Raw genomic sequence first — 17,999 nt, 5'->3', positions numbered from 1 at the left:
ACACCAGGTTTCCATCCTCAGGTTTCCCATAGCAGTCTCGGGTGTCCCAACCATTAAAATAATTTAATCACAGTGCAATTACAAACTAACAGCTCGAGCTGGTGTCTCTGAGGAGGGACCCAGAACAAAGGAGCTCCTGGGCTTTTATCCCCTCACCATTCTAAGCCTGGGAAGATCTGGGATCATGGACTCCTGCTGTGTCTCAGTGTCCAGTCACCTGGCTGGGCCACAGGTCCCCGGGCCCTTGTCGTGCCAAGGGTTGGTTCTTCATGGGCTCTATGCCTGGGCTCCAGCAGCCAGAGCTCCACCTGCAGCTCCCACTGCAGCTGCACCCCGAGCTACCTCAGTGAATGTGTTCCTCAACACTGTGCTTGGACAGTGGCAAGAGCCTCCCTTCCTCTTACTTGCAGTCTGGAAAAAATAACTTGTGCTAAACTAATGAAGTTTCATCTGAGATCCAAATCCTTTCAGCGTTAGTGAGGTTTCATTAAAACTTTGAAGGGCCTTTATGTTCTGCCCAAATAGTCTTTGAAAAGCTTATTTGCTTTCTAGATTTGATAAGCAGTACAGTAAACACTGAAATGTTGCTGCTGTATTTTCATCTCAGAGGAAAAAGGTGATATATGGAAAACTTAGCAATTCTGCTTGTGAAGTAAAGACAAGAGCAGTTTGCTAGAGATGAATGATAGCTAATGTATGGTTTGTGTACTGAGACTTAACTGTGCTTTTCTACTCCTAGATAGTCCTATCTGTTTTTCCTTAACTGTTAGAAAAATAGTGGTTAATAAGCTTCTCAGTGCTAGCAGATGGGAGGCTTGACCTTCATTCTCATGCTACAGGATATGACACTGTAATATGTAGCTCTTCTGATTACTGTCATTCACTCACTGTCTGATCTCTTAAAATGCCTTTGGGCAGTGACAGACAGTTCACAGAAGCTCTGTCTTCTACTGAGTTATTCCTGCCTTGCCCCACCCTTTTAAAAATCTTTTATTTCTAGAACAATGCCATTCATTCTGTTACTGGAAACAAGTGAAAATGATTCAAAATAAAGTCTCAGAAGTCACATTTATAGTGTGGCACTCTCAGATGTTAAATAAGCTGGTGTTACTCTGAGATGTGTGTAGCTGAGTAAAGCACAGATCTGCAGTGGATATCAAGGTCTTGGTAGTCCCTCATCTACAAACACAACTGCTCCAATTCATGAGGATTTGTTGTTAGTCTGTGGACTAACCTCTGTATTGCTTACTATGCCTAGCAGGTCGAAGAATGCAGGAGCTGATCCTGGTTTCTTTTTTTTTCTTTGTCTATACCTTCCTTTACTAGAAGGCAAACCATGTCATAGGTAATAACACATCAGCTTGCTGCTTACAGTATTCTAGACCTACTGTCCTGTTGATACTGTGTTAAGGCTTGCAGCTTCACCCTAGACAGGGATTTCATATGTAGAACTTTTACAGGATCCCTAGTGGTGACTGGTGGGCATAAAATGCAGCAACTGAAGAGTTAGAGGCATCCAGAGAGAAGTGAAGAAGTGGATTGCATTCAAAGGCTGCTACTGGCTGGGACTAGCAAAGCAATGAGGTGCTGGACTCGATGCCAGTTCAAAGCTGGGATTGCTGGTGTATTCCCCAGAATGTGCTGGGTTTGATGCCTGGCTGCAGGCATGTAGTGTGCTGGCACTGCAAGCCATTCATTGCAAGATGGATGTAATGCTGCAAGTAAGTTATAGCTGTCTGTGCTTCTCAGTGGGACATAACTACAACAAGGGCCTTCTGATCAGGGCTGCTGCAATACCAGGCTCTTCAGTGGAGACTCCTAATTGGTACACAGTTTCAGGAGTGCTTTTAGGCAGTTGCAGTATGTGCTGTGCAAGCAGCCCCATACCATCAGCCTTCCAGGTAATGGACTGTTCAAAGACTGGATAAAACACTTGCCAGCAGTTAATCTGCACACTTACTTTTTTTCTCTCAAACTTGTAATGACCTTGCCCAAAGAAGGAAAATTTAAAATATTTAATTTAATGTACTAATATATCAGGTGTACACATAAACAGACTTGTTTCTTCATCTTGGAAGTCAACAAAAGTAGTCCATCAAACCTCCCAGTGGTTTATGTTCTCATCTTTTGACCTTGGAGTGTGATAAGCCTATCAATTGCAGAATACAGGACAGTGGCGAAACACTTTTCCACCTGTGGATGGTGCATGTAGTAGAATCAAAAAGTCGGTAAACACCTTTAGTTTTAATTCTTGATGTTAAAATAGTCATGTCCTCATAATGAGTATCTCGTACAGTCTTTGCAATCTTGCAGCTGACAAGAGAATAATGTGATGTGCAGTGCTTTTGCTCTACAGACTTCTACCATGACCAGAGCAGAACGTATAATGAACTAGATATAGCTCTTAACACATCAGCTCCAAGCAATCATTTTTCATACTGCTGCTTTTCCACTTCTTAAAAGGCCAGAGGATCTTTCTCTCATGCTGGCTGCACAATTTTGGGAATTAAGACTCCCCTGCAAGGCTTGTCTGGCTTCACCCTGGCCAGGGATGGCTGTACTGCATTTGCTTCTAAGCTCTGAAGTAAGAGGCATTGCTGCACACTAAGTGTGTCCTGTTCTTTTCCAGACCACACGAGCAGAGTTTGATTTGCCAGAGTATTCTGTCCGACGGCGGTACCAAGACTTCGACTGGTTGAGAAACAAGCTGGAAGAGTCTCAGCCAACGCATCTTATTCCCGTAGGTAGTAAGCAACAATCTGCTGTTAAGGACAGTTCTGCATCTTCTGTCTTCCAAGGATAATATTTGGATGATACGTATCTAGATTTAAAGAATGGTACTTCATTCTCTTTGACTATTTAGAGTTAAATATGGTACTTATGGTGTGTTACAGTGGAGTGGAAAGAGCTTCCCATTCCTGACTAGTTAGGAAGCTTAGACTTTTCTTGAGAGGCACACCTGAGGGGTGAGCTTTGTCATCCTCCTGCAGGGTGATAGGTGTACTGACTACAGTAGCTGTGACATAAATAGGACACATTTAATCTGTTTGCTCAGTTATTACATCTGTATTTCAGGGTGTCTGGGGATTATGAAAATCCACAGGTACTTCAGGTTCTAGTCTCGGTTCTCAAGATGGCCTTTTGAGCTGGTTTAACAGAGTAATTTAAAACTATGTGCTAACACTTAATAGCACTGACATGTAATAGCACAGAGTTGGAAGTCTTAGCCTCTGGCTTGGTAACTATTGCATGCCTTCAGTTGGTAGAAGTTTACCTAATAAGATTAGCTAAACTACTGCACCCACTGCTGCTGAAACTGGTGGTCTGACTGCCTTATTTGATGTGAGGAGGTTAGTACTGCCTTATATTTTTTTTTGTGTGAATGGATAAGGAACCTGTGAGATCACCACCTTCAACCTTTTTGAACAAAGACATTTAAAAAGCCCTGTAGGAATTTAATTGGCAGGAAATCGCAACACTACTAAGCATACTTCAGTGTGCCCCTCTGGGGTGGGTGATGGGGTGGAGGTTTCTCTGCCCTCCCTTCCTCCCTCAGCAAGGAGCATAGCTTTGTGAGAGGTATTGTTAGGTTACTCTATGGTTGAGTGCTGTGTTTAAGTCCTTAATTATGCTGGGACTTTTCTCAAGTGGAATAATAGCTGAATGTCCCAGAGACAAGAAGTACTTCACAAAATCATGTGATACCACTAACTGGCAGCAGGTATGTTTAGTGAACAGTAGGGAAAAGAACAACAGTGAGCTTTAAAGCAAAAGGTGGAGATGTGTGATAAGTGCCCATACTGTTTTCTCTCACCCCATTCTCTGAAGGCTGGAGCAATCACTGGAGCAATCGCAGTTAAGTTTCTGCAGATTCTTGGGTACACTAACAGGCAGCTAGTTCTGCCTGAAGCCTGCAAGGCTGTAAATAATAGTCGAGTCACAGCCAGGGAATCAAGCCGCTTTGCTCTGATCAGGAATTTGTTGCACACAGAACAGCAAGCTTAGCATGAGTAGCTGTAACACTGGATGTGGAACCCGCTGCAAACAAGGCACTATCTTAGGTGCCTTTCTACTAGAAAATCTGTAGATAAAAGGATGTGCTGCCTTATTTTATCTGTTTATGCACAAGTTAGCAATTACAAACGCTCCTATTAATCTCCTTCTTGCAGGGTATGGTGGGGAGACTGCTGTATGTTTTATGTATTTATCATCTAGAAATAGATGAGGCAGTTTCAGATGCACTGACTCAAGTGTATTCTGAAAAGATGTTTCAAGACAATCTAAGACTAGCTGTATTTGTAATTACAGATATTGCAATTCCTGAAGCCCTTTGTTTTAACGAATTAACCAAAGGGAGTTGTCTTCCTAATCTCAATACAGTGAATCTGCCTAAAATCTTCGTGTAACAAATGATGCGTCTTCTCAGTGCAGTGTGTCGTGACAGCCTATACTTAGGAGCCAAAACTAAGCTCAGTATGGGTTCCTCTCCATCTCTTCAGTTACTGATGGTTGCTTCTTTTTAAAAGATCTGAGATATTATAATATTTTCTTTCAAAAAACAGTAAAACTGATCTCAGATCTATCTCTAGAATAGAAAGGTAAACTGAACACAGCCAAGATTCTTGTCCTTGGATAGCCATGTTTGCAAACTTGAAGCCATTTCTGATGGCAGTGAACTCTGCTCACATGTCTCAGTAGGAAAAAAATAAATTGTTAAGATGGAAGACTGTAAGATAGATAATTAATACACAATTGAAGCAAGAGAATCAGTTGCTAGCTGTGTGTATTGACTACTTGAGATGGACCTCCGGAGGCCTAAAATGGAAAGGAATGTACCTACTGCTGTAGTTGGAAACTGTAGGTTAAATGGAAGTAGGTTAAATGGAAGGTTAAATGCAGAAGTCTTCATAATAGAGGTGCATTCTTCAAATGATCAAACTTTAGTGATTACTCAGTGCCAGCTTGCATGTGTTTGGTTGAAGTAGGGTTCTTTAGACTAGTCTTTCTTTCCCTCTTTTTTTTTTACTCTTTAAACTTTTTTCTTTTCCTCCTGTATATGGTGCTGAGGCAGTGACTTCTTAGAGTCCCAGCTTAAGTTTACAAAGCAAAGGAAGAGAGTTTCTTCCTCCCTGAAGATTAATGCACAATGCATTATACTTCTGAAGAGGTCTAATAGTGTACCTTATGCTGGTTTAACTAGAATGACTGACTGATTTGAATGCTAAGCATAATAAGGTAAGTCTTAAATGGTAAGAACCAAATACAGTGGTCAAAATGTAGTTGTGTTGCAGCTAAGTCATGCTGGCTGTGCTTTTCTAGGAGATACAGCCTTCATATACAACCCACATCAGCTCAGTTATGGTGGGAAAGCAAAATGTATAGATTTTTTTCTTTAATTATTTTTGACACAGGTTTAAGATGACAGATTCTTTGCTGAAGGGAATCTTCATTCCTGAATTGGGTGAAAATGGCTGCAATTGCTTGCCTAACTGTAAGCAGATTGCCTGGATGGACTGATTCACAAGAATGAAATGTGAAGCACAATTTTAAACTGATACTAATTTTGAAGTCTATGCTGTTTGGGCAGAACACAAAGCAGCTCTAGTGGTAGAGCTGAAACTAACCATGCTTCAGCTTAAGAAGTTACCTTCCATCCAAACTGGTACTTCAAAATCTGTAATCCAAGTGTAACGGTGAGACTGGAGGCAGTCTGGGCTTGCACGTCAAACCAAACTGCAGAGGTTAATTGATGGACTCAAAACAGTAAGATGCAAAAGTAGATGTATCATCAGGCTGTTGTCACTTACAGAAACATACTCAGGCAAGTCAGCTGTGATAGATGACCAGGTGTGCTCATACTTAGGAAAGATCCAGCCATTTGCTGTGTCAAGCCCCTGGTTTGTTTTTGCTTAGTGTTCTCACTAAGGCTCTGAGCATTTTAAAGGAGGGCTCTGTTCAAAAGCTCTAAATTGTTCAAGAAGGTGTGTGGGGAGTAAGTAGAATTGTCAAATTTTCTGAGTTCCAGAGAGCAGGCAGCCATGCTTCAACACTGTGTGTGTGTGTGTGTGTGTGTGTGTGTGTGTGTGCACGTGTGCTTTTCTGTTATAAATAGTGTGCAGCTCTTCTGGTATCTCTTCAGAGCTGGATCCTGAACATGGATAGCAGTAAGGAGAGCAATCTAAGCTATGCTGTGAGTACTGTCTGACTACCCTGGTGTGACTCTCAGCTGAAGTCACTCAGTAGAATGACTAGCTTTAAGTGAGACCAGCTAAAGGGTAATTCTGAGCACAGCTTGCATCCCATCTGAAGTATGGTTCCTGTTAGCAAACACAGTGTTTCAGTTCCTGTTAAGACTGGAATTTGATTGTTTTGTTTGTTTCCAAATAACAGAAGCAATATTTTGGTTTTTTGAATCTCATGCTGTTTGCTTATCTCTGACAGCCTCTTCCTGAAAAATTTGTGGTGAAGGGTGTTGTTGATCGCTTTTCGGAAGAGTTTGTGGAAACAAGGAGGAAAGCATTAGACAAGTTCTTGAAGAGAATAACTGATCACCCAGTGCTGTCTTTTAATGAACACTTCAATGTCTTTCTCACAGCTAAGGTAAGTCAGTAACTTCCAAATGCAGTTGTTGACCTTTGCAATCCCTTCTGAAATCCCTTCTGAGGGTAAAAAAAGGCATTAACAAAACTACATGTGCAGATCAGAGCTTCCTCTAAAATATTGACTATTGTGTGTGGTGACAGTATGGGTTCCCTGTGCATGAAGGGAAGAGGAATCCTCTCTGCAGACTGATGAATTTAATTCTCCAGACCTGCTTGTTTTGTAGATTAGAACATATTCCTATTATGCAAGAGAGAATAAAAATTCAGAAAACTGTAGACTTCAAAATCTTCTTTTGGGGAGGAGGGAATGGGGAGAGGAAGAAAAGTCTCCCTTGCACAAAAGCTTGGAAATTTCTTGACTTTTTATCTTGTCCATGCTTTTTATACTGCTTGCACTTGATGCCCTCAAAACCAAGCATTGAGGCTTCATTCTTGTTTGTTCTCAGCCAGCAATTTCATGCTTGTCTTCTGCATGACTCATGCAGGAATGGTGCAATCTTCTTTGGCTTTCTTTAGAACTGCATTTCAAATAAGACTAGAAAGACCTGCAGCTATGCTTGGGTTTTACCAGGTAGGTGAGAAGAGCTGTAAAAGCATGCCTTTCCAAAGACACTTTACTCTTGCTCACTTAAATGTGATGTTTGAGCTCACTTCAGGTCCATGCTCTGCTTACTGTTAATACTGAATCTCCAGTGTTCTTTTATTTCCCCTCCATGGTGAACTTAACCACTGAAACAAGCCAGAAATGCAGAATTTCTTTAGCACATTAAATGTCATAGAGCTCTGTTCCTCTTTTGATGTATCCAAGCATGATGCAGCTTTCTTAGCTGCTTTTTTTTTGTCTTTTCCCACCCCTGTGAAATGAATGTTAAAGGGCTTCACCCCCTGCTTTGGGAAGAGTTTGCCTTGAGGTTACAAAGCATCCTGGGAAGTGAGGGGAAAGGACGCTTGTTCTGCTGTCTCTAATGTTTGAACTTGGTCGAGTAGAACAGTGAGGTGTCAGTTCAGTGTGCTAGGACTTCCAAATTTAGTTACTACAGAAAGTCATAAGATCACCTCCTGGTTGAAAAAGAGAAATTAACAGTTTTTTGTGTTCCGGGTGTGGACCTGTAACATTCCGGAATGCTTGAGAGTGGGTGAATAATTTTGAGTTCAAGGATCTTTTCTGATGCCTCTGAGGACATGTGGGAAGCAAAAGTCAAACTGCATTTAAATGCAAACATAATTGAAAATTATAGTAGCTGCTAAGATGTCAGGTTTTCTTAATCAGATTTATATTTGACTTAACTTTAAGTACTTGGAAGAAATACCATATTGCATGTTTTGAAGATGGCTGCTGGTTTTTTGTTGGTTTGTTTTTTTTTTTAAGAACACTTAAGCTTTTAGTCTAGTCTGTAAATATGTCTGAATTCTTGATCTCTACAGGCCTACTTTGTTTGAGTACATCTCTTCCTCAGGCTCTATAGGATAACTAACTGAACTATGGCTCCTGTTTTGATATGTTGAATACTGACCTCTGCTGGAAGTAGTAAAATGAAAAGTTGTCAGCATTTTGGCTAACTAAAACCATTTTTTTCTGGTGTACTGTTAAGGTGAAATCCCATAAAAATTGTAGGCAAGCAGTCTTGTTAGCATAGATTATCTGAAAGTTAGTTTATGCTAATGTGTAGAGGAGTGTGGAGGAAGTTTACACTTTCTGTGGAGACAACATGGTTGCATCTGACCCAGCCTGAGCTACAGTCTCTCTTGCAGAGAAGCTTTGCTGGCCTCCCCATCCTGCATTTCTCTCCATGCAGTCTTCGCTTGCCTTCTGTTTGACCACAGAACTGGAGTGAGGAGGCTGCTTACCAAATAGGTGTGTAATGTGTGGCCCTGTAGCAGGTCATCAGAGCCAACTGGTACATCTGCTGTATACTGGTATTGTAGCTATGACTTAGCAGTGTGTGTAGATGAATGATGTGAACTGTTTTGGTGGAACCAGAGCTGTTAATAAGCCTGCTTCCCTGGTGAGAATACAGGCGCATGGGAAAGTATGGCCACATGCAAGGCTGGGCTGCTTAGTTATTTCTAATATTCTTTGTACTATTCTCCCGGATAATTTACTTCCATGAAGCCTTGGAGCTGTGCTCAGCTGTATAGCTTGTAGAAAGCAAGCCATTGTTCAAGGCTGCATGTCACATGTAATCTCTTGCTTTCACAAGATTTGATCTTGGAAGGTATCCTTCTCTGTATTAATATTTAATCATGTAAGTGGGTATTCCTAAACATTTTCTTTTTTGGTTTTGTTTGTTTGTTTTAATTCCTAGGATCTTAATGTCTACAAAAAGCAAGGAATGGCTTTGCTGTCAAAGATGGGGGAGTCTGTCAAATACGTTACAGGAGGCTACAAATTAAGAAGTCGGCCGCTGGAGTTTGCAGCCATTGGGGATTATCTAGACACATTCTCTCTAAAACTTGGTACCATTGACAGAATAGCACAACGGATCATCAAGGAACAGTTGGGTAAGGACACAAGGTGTTCCATCATAATAAGTCAATCTGAATGCTCTGTGTCTTATTCTGGTTGATAGCATGATCAAGACAATTTGTGTTGATGATTCTCGCCTGTAATAAGTCACACACAGGGCAGAATCAAATGCCTGTTCCAGATTTTAAAAAGGCCCCAAACCTAACACAGTATCTGATATTAACTCAACTCTCCAAATATATATTTTAAAGTTGAACTTTTTATGCCAACCTATTGTCTTGCTGAAGTAATTTTTTGAAGGACTTTTAGGAAGTGGAAGAACCTGTAGATGCTACCTGGAAGAGTACAGATGGAGTTCCTAGATGAAGACAAGCTTTACACGTCTGTCTTAGTAGAGCTAAGTTTTACATATGTTTAAAGAACTGACCTTACCTACTGCAAAGGTGCAAGAGTCTTTGTATTGGAAGTCTGTAGGAATGGAAAGCTAAGAAAGAGGCAACTTGAACCTGTCACCTGTGCAGCCGTAGAGCTCTGTCTGTTAAGAAGCTAATGCAACAAAGTCTTGACTCCCTGTGGGGATTAGTGTTACTCAAAATGGGCGCATAATTTCTCCTATTTTGTGTTTGCACATCTTTGTGCCTTGCTCATAATCTGTTAACCTATTTTGCCATGTGCCTCTTGCAGAATACTTGGTGGAACTACGAGAATATGGACCTGTTTATTCAACCTGGGGAGGGCTGGAGGTTGAGCTGTCAGAGCCACTGGAAGGAGTGTCTGCCTGTATTGGGAATTGCTGCACAGCTCTTGAAGAACTCAGTGAGGACATGACAGAAGACTTCCTGCCTGTGCTTAGGGAATACATACTGTATGCTGAGTCAATGAAGGTAAAGAGAGCCCTGTGGCAGAAAGTGATGTTGTGTTTGCCTAAAATTAGCGAATTCATTCTTTTTTAACAGTGAGAAATGGTGGTAGTGGGAAAAGTGGGGGACTAAATAATACGTTAAGTACTAGGATATTATAATAGCCAAAGCAAAGCTATGTTTAATAGCAGGGTACTGCATAGGTAGCATTACTGGTCCACTCTGGCCTTCAGTCAAGCTAGAGTAAGTATTGTAGGGCGTACATGTTGTTGCAGAGTTGCCCCTTCATTGGTGTGGCAGATGGTACTCTACAGGAGACATCCTGTGGCTGCCTAGAACCTTTCTTTGAATGGAAGGCAGTTGTGCTTCAGCTCTTCACTAGAAGTTCACTGCCCGGTCCAACAGGAATTATAACATTAGCAATTTCTCTCACTTGTATGCGACAGAGTTGAGTGCCTTGTTTTAAAACTATGCATCCAAAAGATAGACATTGCTTCCTCTGTCATCCCTGTACCCTAGGCATGATATGTCTGTTATGAAGTTCTGCATACCAAGTAACTGCTTAAAGATGGTGTTCTGTGACTCGTAACTTTCTAAGAACTTGATGTTTTACTCCTTATGCAGATGTAATAAAAGCTACTTTTCCTGCTTTGAAAAAGAGAGGTGTGTGCAAGGGAAGAACAGGACCTTTTCTTGAAATGGAGCTAGTAAATCCATTCCTCTGAATTAGGGGTTCTCAGGCAAAGATAGGAATCATTGTTCTTTGCTGGCATATAAATATTACAGATATATATATATGTAAAACAAGGCAACAAAACAACAACTATGAAATTGACAACAAACAGGCCAGGACAGGACCCCAGTAACAGTTTTTTTGGCTGTGGACACCTTTCCCCTGTGCTGCTGTTCCCATCCCACTGGCAGTCAGTGCCAGCCAGCTCCTGGGGGACAGGGACAGATTCAGGGATCCTGCGTGGCTGCAGGAGCACTGGGGGTGATGGAGGCTGTGTCCCCATGGGAAGGGTGGAGGAGAGGCTCTGCTCATGGATCCTTGGGGCTGTGTCGGTACTGGTGCTCCAGCAGGATGCTTGGAGATAGCAAGGTGAAGCAGGAGAGCGTTTGAGCAGGGGCTCAGGGTCCAACACCAGAAGAAGCAGCTCCCCAGCGTTGGGATGGTGGGGCAAGGTTTTCCAGCAGCCTTCTTTGCCTCTTGTCTTGCGGTGTCCCCCCCCCACCCTGCAAGAGAAACTCCAAAAACAGGGAGCCTCCCCCTGTAACTAGCCATCAGTTCTAGGGCCTAGCCATAAGTGCTTCTTAGCATGTCAGTGGGAAGAGATTCCACAGGCAAAGAGGAAAGGAAAAACCCCAACCCCCACCACTACTTTAATGCGCGTTTATTCTTTTGAAGTTAAGGAGTGTTGGTAATCTATCACATCTTATGGGGAAAAGAACTACTGAGTAAATTTCACTAAAAAATGGTATCAAGGACTTCAGTTTGTCCATCAGAACTTTTCACCATGTGCCGTGGCACAGTATGTGTCACATACATATATATAGCAGTCCTGCTATAAGCTATAGGGTATGATACACACTCCTTTACAGATCTAATAGTCCACTGTAAACTTAAAAGTCTGAACATGGTAGTCCTTCTCCATCTTTATCTTAATCTCATCTTATGCTTCTCAAACTGAGAATTTAAACACTTACTTGTAGATGTCTTTTCCCCGTTATAGGATTTTACATCTGTGTGGTTAAGGTATTCTTGCAAGTGGATTTTTCACTAAGTCCCTTAGTATATTCTTTGCTTTTGTCATCATGAATTTGACCCCGGCATGAATGAGGTATATTTTCTTTATGGATCTATTAACAGTGAGCTGTAGGAAGCCTTGTCTCAGGATTTTTGAACTGTAGGAAGTAGAGGTGGATGGAGCATGCCTACAAATAAACAGATCGTGAGGCTTGTGATTAAATATTTTTACACAGAACATCTGGGTTTTGATGCTAAAAATGCCTACTAAAGATGGCATTTGAAGGGGGTAGCTGAATTGTGAGAGTACTCTTCACAAATATGGCAGGGGAAGTTTTTTTAAGCTGAAGAGCAAGAGTTTCTTTAGCTGAAGAGGTACTTTAGGCAGATAATCACCACTCACCACAGGCAGAGTAGCATTGCAGACTTGCACCTAGGCTTCCTTTTGGCCTTTTAGAGCTCTTTTAGAATGGCACTGTCTCCAAGCCAACAGCTACTTAACTGTGTAAAGTACTTCTTCAGCTAAAGAAACTCTTGCTTTTTAGCTTGAACTTTTTAGACTGTTGACTTGACTTTCTAGTGCTCTAAAGGATTATGCTGTGTAGTGTCTGTCTTGGGCATCTTAATAGCTTTACTCAGTCTAAAATTTGAAAATCAAGAACAAAAACTATTGTTAACCAAGCCAGACCACTGGTATTTTCCTTCCCTCTCAGATAGCAAAACTGAACTCTCCCAGGTCCTACAAAGTGCAGTTTTCTTTTGCAAGAAAACATCAGCCTGGTTCTGTTTCTGAAGTTAGGGGCTATGGAGCTGTCCTTGCAGAATCCATAACACTAAGTAAATAACCAAAGTTAGTAAGGAGTGCACCTTTGGAGTGCTGGACACTTTCTGTTGAAAGGGGTGTCCTCTTCACTAGCAGTGCATTCCTCTTCAAGTAGTCCTCTTCAGCTGCTGTGAGGTGAAGGTCTGTTTTGGTCTTACACAGCACAGCTTTTGCACAGGGTACTTGATGGAAGGTTACTCTTCAGGTACTAGGAGTTCAGTGCAACCTTGATTAGCTTTCTTTTGTTGCACACTGTACCCCTGGTGTAGGTATGGGTACATGATCTATAGAGCAGCCTATAGCTGGCTGAATGTCTCTCGAGTAAGAACTGTCAGATTATCTGTCCCTGTTCAGAGAAGAGGCCTTGATGTCTTCAGGAGCACTGTTTACCTGAGGAGAAGAGCCTGAGGGAGCTGCACATACAGAGTCAAAGCCCAGTATTTCTGGTTGAATAGAATATTAGCTGATTTGAGGGAAGCCTCTGGATTTGTTTGAAAGATTTGCAGAACAGAAGCTGGTGTTGCGGCCCTGAGTTAAAATGTGTGCTGGAAGTGTCTAGAAGAGACCCTTTCCAATTATTTGCTTTGCTCAGCCCTTGTTAGGCCACAACTGTGTTCAGTTTTTATCCCTCCTGCACTCAAAAATATATGGATAACCTGAAGAGGGTCTGGAAGAGGACCACAAAGATGGTCAAGGGATGAGAAACCTGCTGTATGAGGAAAGGCTGAGAGAGCTGGGTATGTTCAACCTTAAGGATGAAGGCTTAGGGAAAATATTATCACCATCGACCAGTATTTAAGGATTGACTTCAAATATGATGAAGGCTCCCTTTTCACAAGGAGACCCATAATAAAACAGGGACAATCAGTGGAAATTAACTCTTGGGGACATTTTCATTGAACACAAGAGGAGAATTTTCACAATGAGAAGAGTCTACCTTTGGAATAATGTCCCCAGGGAAGCGATGGATTCCCCAACACTGGACACATTTAAGATTTAGCTGGACAGGGTGCTGATCCATCTTGTCTAGATTGTGCCAAGAAGGGTAGGATGAGATAATCCTTGAGGTCTCTTCCAGCCTAGTATTGTATGGTTTCTGTTACATGGCAAGGTGTCACCTTGTGTCATCTAGAAGGAATTGTCCCATAGGACACTAAGTGGTAACTAGTTATTTTAACAGGTGCAGACAAGGCTGGTAACACAGGACCACTCATGAGCACTGCCACATACATAAATATGTTTTTAGGAGAGTAGCTCCTTGGAGCTCTAACAGCCTGTCTAGATGTAATTAAGAGCAAGTATGAACATACAAATATTGTATCTACAAATCATCATCATCATATCCATCCCCCTTCTTAAGCCAAGAGAAGGTCAAAAATGCAATTGCTCTAGAGATGTTGCCATCAACTGTCTTGTAAAATTCAATTAATGATAAATAGGAATGGCACCCCATCCACAAAGCTACTATTAGATTAGTCAATAAAAAGAGGGGAAACCTGAAGAATTCACCTTCAATAGCTTAATTCTCCCTTTTGTTCCAAAAGGGATGCAAAGCATGCCACTGGTTATGTTTGTTTGAAAAACCACAACATTGCCCCTTCTTTTTGGAATCTATACAACTGTGTGGGATGGCCTTTAAGTAATTGAGGTTATCAATGCAACACAAGTCTGAGAGATTTAATAGGTATTTCTACTTTGTATTGCCTCTTGGACCAGAGTCAACTGAAATTGCTTCTGTGAAAAACAATGGCCTCAAGCAATTGCATTTTGCCTTTAGAAGCCTGGAGCTAGTGTGGGAAGCTGAATCTATACTGGCAGTAGCCGATGATTAACAGTTATTGGCAAACTGGATTCAAAGAACAGGTGTGTTAATTGCCCTGAAGTGCTCAAGTCCACCTGCTGTGGGCCATTAACAATGAGCTTGTGAATACAGTTTTAAGTACCCAGTAATGGCCGACCTGTAAGTGATGAAAAAAATATTGCCCTCCCTTTCACTTGTTGTATATTTTCCTCTGGGACCTGCAGGCAATCTCCTCTGGTCTCGATCCATGTCTTGATGCTTTAGCAGCAACTATGAAAAGCTGTGTTTCAAGCATCCTCAAAATTACCACAGATAGTTGAGGCTTCATTTGGAGAGAAAAAAAAATTAAAAAAGTTGGAAGAAACCAAACACAAAACTTAAAAAAAACCTCAATCAACACACTTCATTTATTTCAGGTCAGAATTAAACCAGCGGTGTCTGAACAGGAAAGACTTAACCTTGTTTCAGCAGGTCCTTCACTATTTTATATTTAATTGAAATGTTTCACCTTGGCCTATACAGAGCTTCAGGAGTTTGCCATCAGCCTCCTATCTCAAACTTAAATTTCAATCTTGTTTGCACACCACACAGCTTCCTACTGTGACTAAACATCAGAAGAGGATCTCCAGTTACTTCATGCCCTTAAAGACACAGTTAGCTATTAATGTGGTGCTTGCTTTAAATATGTTAGAAATAATGCCCAAGAACACCCCTGGGGTTCATATCACATAAAAAACCTTTCTAGCAATGTTGAGCAAGCACAAGTCATATAACACCCTAATATCTGCACTGAATCATGTATAGGAGATTCTGTGCTCTGCTCATGTCTCCCAAGGCAACACCAGTGTACATCAGCAAATGCGGTACCACATGTTTACTGACAAGGGCCTCACTACACCACGACCTGACTCAAAGCTAAGTTGCAAGAGAATTTCAAATTCACAGTGAGTGTTGGCTGACTTCCCTCTGAGCACTTTTAATAATAACTTTGCAACAACAGGGTAGTTTAAAAATACTAGTTACTTCTTTTGAAACCTGAAGTCATAAGTCATCTGCGCTTGCAGACACAAAACTTAATTTTTTAGTAAGTCGTTCTTAGGAAAGGCTAATTCCTGTTGTTGTTTTCAAACTGTAGGACTGTAGTATAACCTTAGTTGAAGGTCTTTGTGGATTTAGTACAAGCTCAGGGTAGCATTTTGACTCTCTTTTGAAAATTCTCTGTCAAGAAAATGTTTACTTGAGAAGCTCTCGGGCAGTCCAGTGCTTTTCATATAAACTGTCCTTTCCATAATTTTCTTATTTTTAATGAAACCAGCAACCCCCCACGACTGACCTAAAATAAATGCTTACTTTTGATCTAATACCCAAATGTGACAGGTTGATGTAAAGGATTCTGAAGAGTCTTTGCAAGTGAAAAGGGAGCTGTAATACCTTCTGTGGTGGTCTTCCTGTCTCTTAGCCAATGCTGTTTTCTGTCTGCTGCTTGAGGATCAGAAACCTTACATTGCCCTTGTTAGCTTTGATGCTTTTGTTTATATGCTTTTCAGGGTAGTAATAAGTCAACTGATAAATTAAATTTACTTAGTCAGGGTTTTATTAATGGTTTCATGACAGCTTCTATCTTGCGTGCATCCAGCTTGTCTAAATTTTGAATTTTATCTGCCCCTGCCAGCTGATGGAGAGCAAGTGCTGTTTGTTACTAAAAGCTACTCCCTAAATGCTGTGAAGTAGGACAAAGTAAATCTGGAAGTCTGACTTAGGGCTTAATTGGCACTGAAGATGTATCACTTAAGAGTTTCTTCTGGGCTGAGGGAAGGAACAAGAGGATCCCTTCACAGTTCTCTTTTCTCTTGCCCATAGAATGTGTTGAAGAAGAGAGACCAAGTTCAAGCAGAGTATGAAGCAAAACTGGAAGCAGTAGCCTTGAAAAGAGAAGACCGTCCAAAGGTTAGCACTAAAAATTGCTTTACAAAAACTGTTTGTACTTACACTGCTTCCTGAAAAGAGTGGAGATGCAGAACTTGCTTTTTTTCCCCTCAATTTGGTGCCTTCTTTGCAGTATAGGCAGTTTCTGGCAGAACAGAAATTTGTTGTTGGCAAGCTGGTATGAAATAAAGACTGAAGTATGAATATATGTAACCTGTCTAGCAACTTCTGTACTATTGATCTTTCAGAGCAGGATGATTCTATAACACTTCAACAACAGCCAGCAGTCAGTTGGACTGTTCAGTGACAGGCAAAAAAGCAGTGGTAGAACAGTCCCTGGTAACTCAGCAGAATGCCAGCTATCTGAGTTAAGGTCCTTTCCCTGGTACTGTGGAACTGTATTGTTGCAGAACATTGTTTTTGGCTGTGGAAGAATCTTTATTTTGCCCTTAACTGGTAGGGAAGTCTGCCTGTGTGATGTTGAACAGAGATGGCACGTATCACTGGCTGACACATTTTGGCTGAGCACCATGCAAAAGCAAACATTTGAGCTAATTCAGCAATCTAGCACTCTTAGTGACAGTTTTAATCTTAATTTCTTTTGCTGCAGGTACCCACAGATGTTGAGAAATGTCAGGACCGAGTAGAATGTTTCAATGCTGACCTGAAAGCAGATATGGAGAGATGGCAGAACAACAAAAGACAAGACTTCAGGCAGCTACTCATGGGGATGGCAGATAAAAACATCCAGTATTACGAGAAGGTATGTGTAACTATCAAAGCACTAGCAGGAATAAAAGTAGTTTATTTTCCTCTGAAATGGTGATAATTCTTCATTAAATCTTCATGCTGTCTTGAAGACAAGAATTAATATTAGACATCTGACGCTGCTCTTCATCAGAGTTGGCAGCTATGGTCAAGTGAACTCTGTAAGGCTAGTGGTCTTTTGCAAGTCAGCCCTCTAACAGCATTTTATCATGCATGCTTGTCTTTTTTGCACTTTTGAACAAATTTCTGAGCAGCAGCAGTGGTGATGGAAAAAAAGCCAGAGTTGCACATTCTAGTATATAGTACCAGAGTAGAAAAAAATCTCTTGATTCTGCCTTTATGAACAAACCTATGTGAGTTAATGCACATCCACAGACTGATACATAGATTACATCTGCTATGTATAAATTATTCTAATCCCTGTCCCTTTGTGCATTATTCTGTCCCTTGTATACTAGTCCTGAAAATACCTAGCCTCTGCTCTTTTTCAGTTGGTGCATTTGTACTTGCGATCTGGTGTTAGATTTTTTAATTTTTAATTAAAAGGACCTTTACATTTAACTGCATATGCTTCCTATCTAATTTTTCTTTATGCTAGAAAAGTGCAGCCCAATGCAGTGGTTGATACCATAGGATCACAGAATGGTTTGGAAGTGACCTTAGAAGTCGTGTAAGTTTCAACCTCCTGCCAGAGGCAGGGATGCTTTTTAATAGAGGAGGTGGTTCAGAGCCCCATCTAGCATCAGCCTAGAACATTTCCAGAGATGGAGCATCCACAGCTTTTCTGGGGACACTGTTTCAGTGTTTTCTCATCCTAAAAGTAAAGAATTCCTTCCTAACTGTCTAATTTAAACATGGCTTCTTCCAGTTTATAAAGCAATTGTCCCTTGTTCTTTCATCATAAACCCTTGTAAAAAATCCTTCTCCAGCTGTCTCATAAACCCCCTTTAGGTATATTAAATATTTACAGAATATTAAACACTACTAGAACTACTAGGCTTATGC

At 41.2% G+C, this 17,999-nt stretch overlaps 1 protein-coding gene across 1 annotated transcript in view; it reads left to right on the top strand.

Moving 5' to 3' along the window:
• Positions 1–17,999, top strand: part of SNX30 (sorting nexin family member 30) — a 45,273-nt gene that overhangs the window by 24,859 nt on the left and 2,415 nt on the right. Inside the window, exons 3-8 of the mRNA XM_062512980.1 lie at positions 2,630–2,740; positions 6,442–6,600; positions 8,909–9,104; positions 9,754–9,953; positions 16,161–16,247; positions 16,837–16,989. Coding sequence (XP_062368964.1) covers positions 2,630–2,740; positions 6,442–6,600; positions 8,909–9,104; positions 9,754–9,953; positions 16,161–16,247; positions 16,837–16,989 — 906 coding nt within the window. The remainder of the gene's footprint in view (positions 1–2,629; positions 2,741–6,441; positions 6,601–8,908; positions 9,105–9,753; positions 9,954–16,160; positions 16,248–16,836; positions 16,990–17,999) is intronic.

This window comes from Cinclus cinclus, chromosome Z (assembly GCF_963662255.1).
Source record: "Cinclus cinclus chromosome Z, bCinCin1.1, whole genome shotgun sequence".
NCBI classification, from domain to species: Eukaryota; Metazoa; Chordata; class Aves; order Passeriformes; family Cinclidae; genus Cinclus; species Cinclus cinclus.
This window is presented reverse-complemented; position numbering and strand designations above follow the sequence as displayed.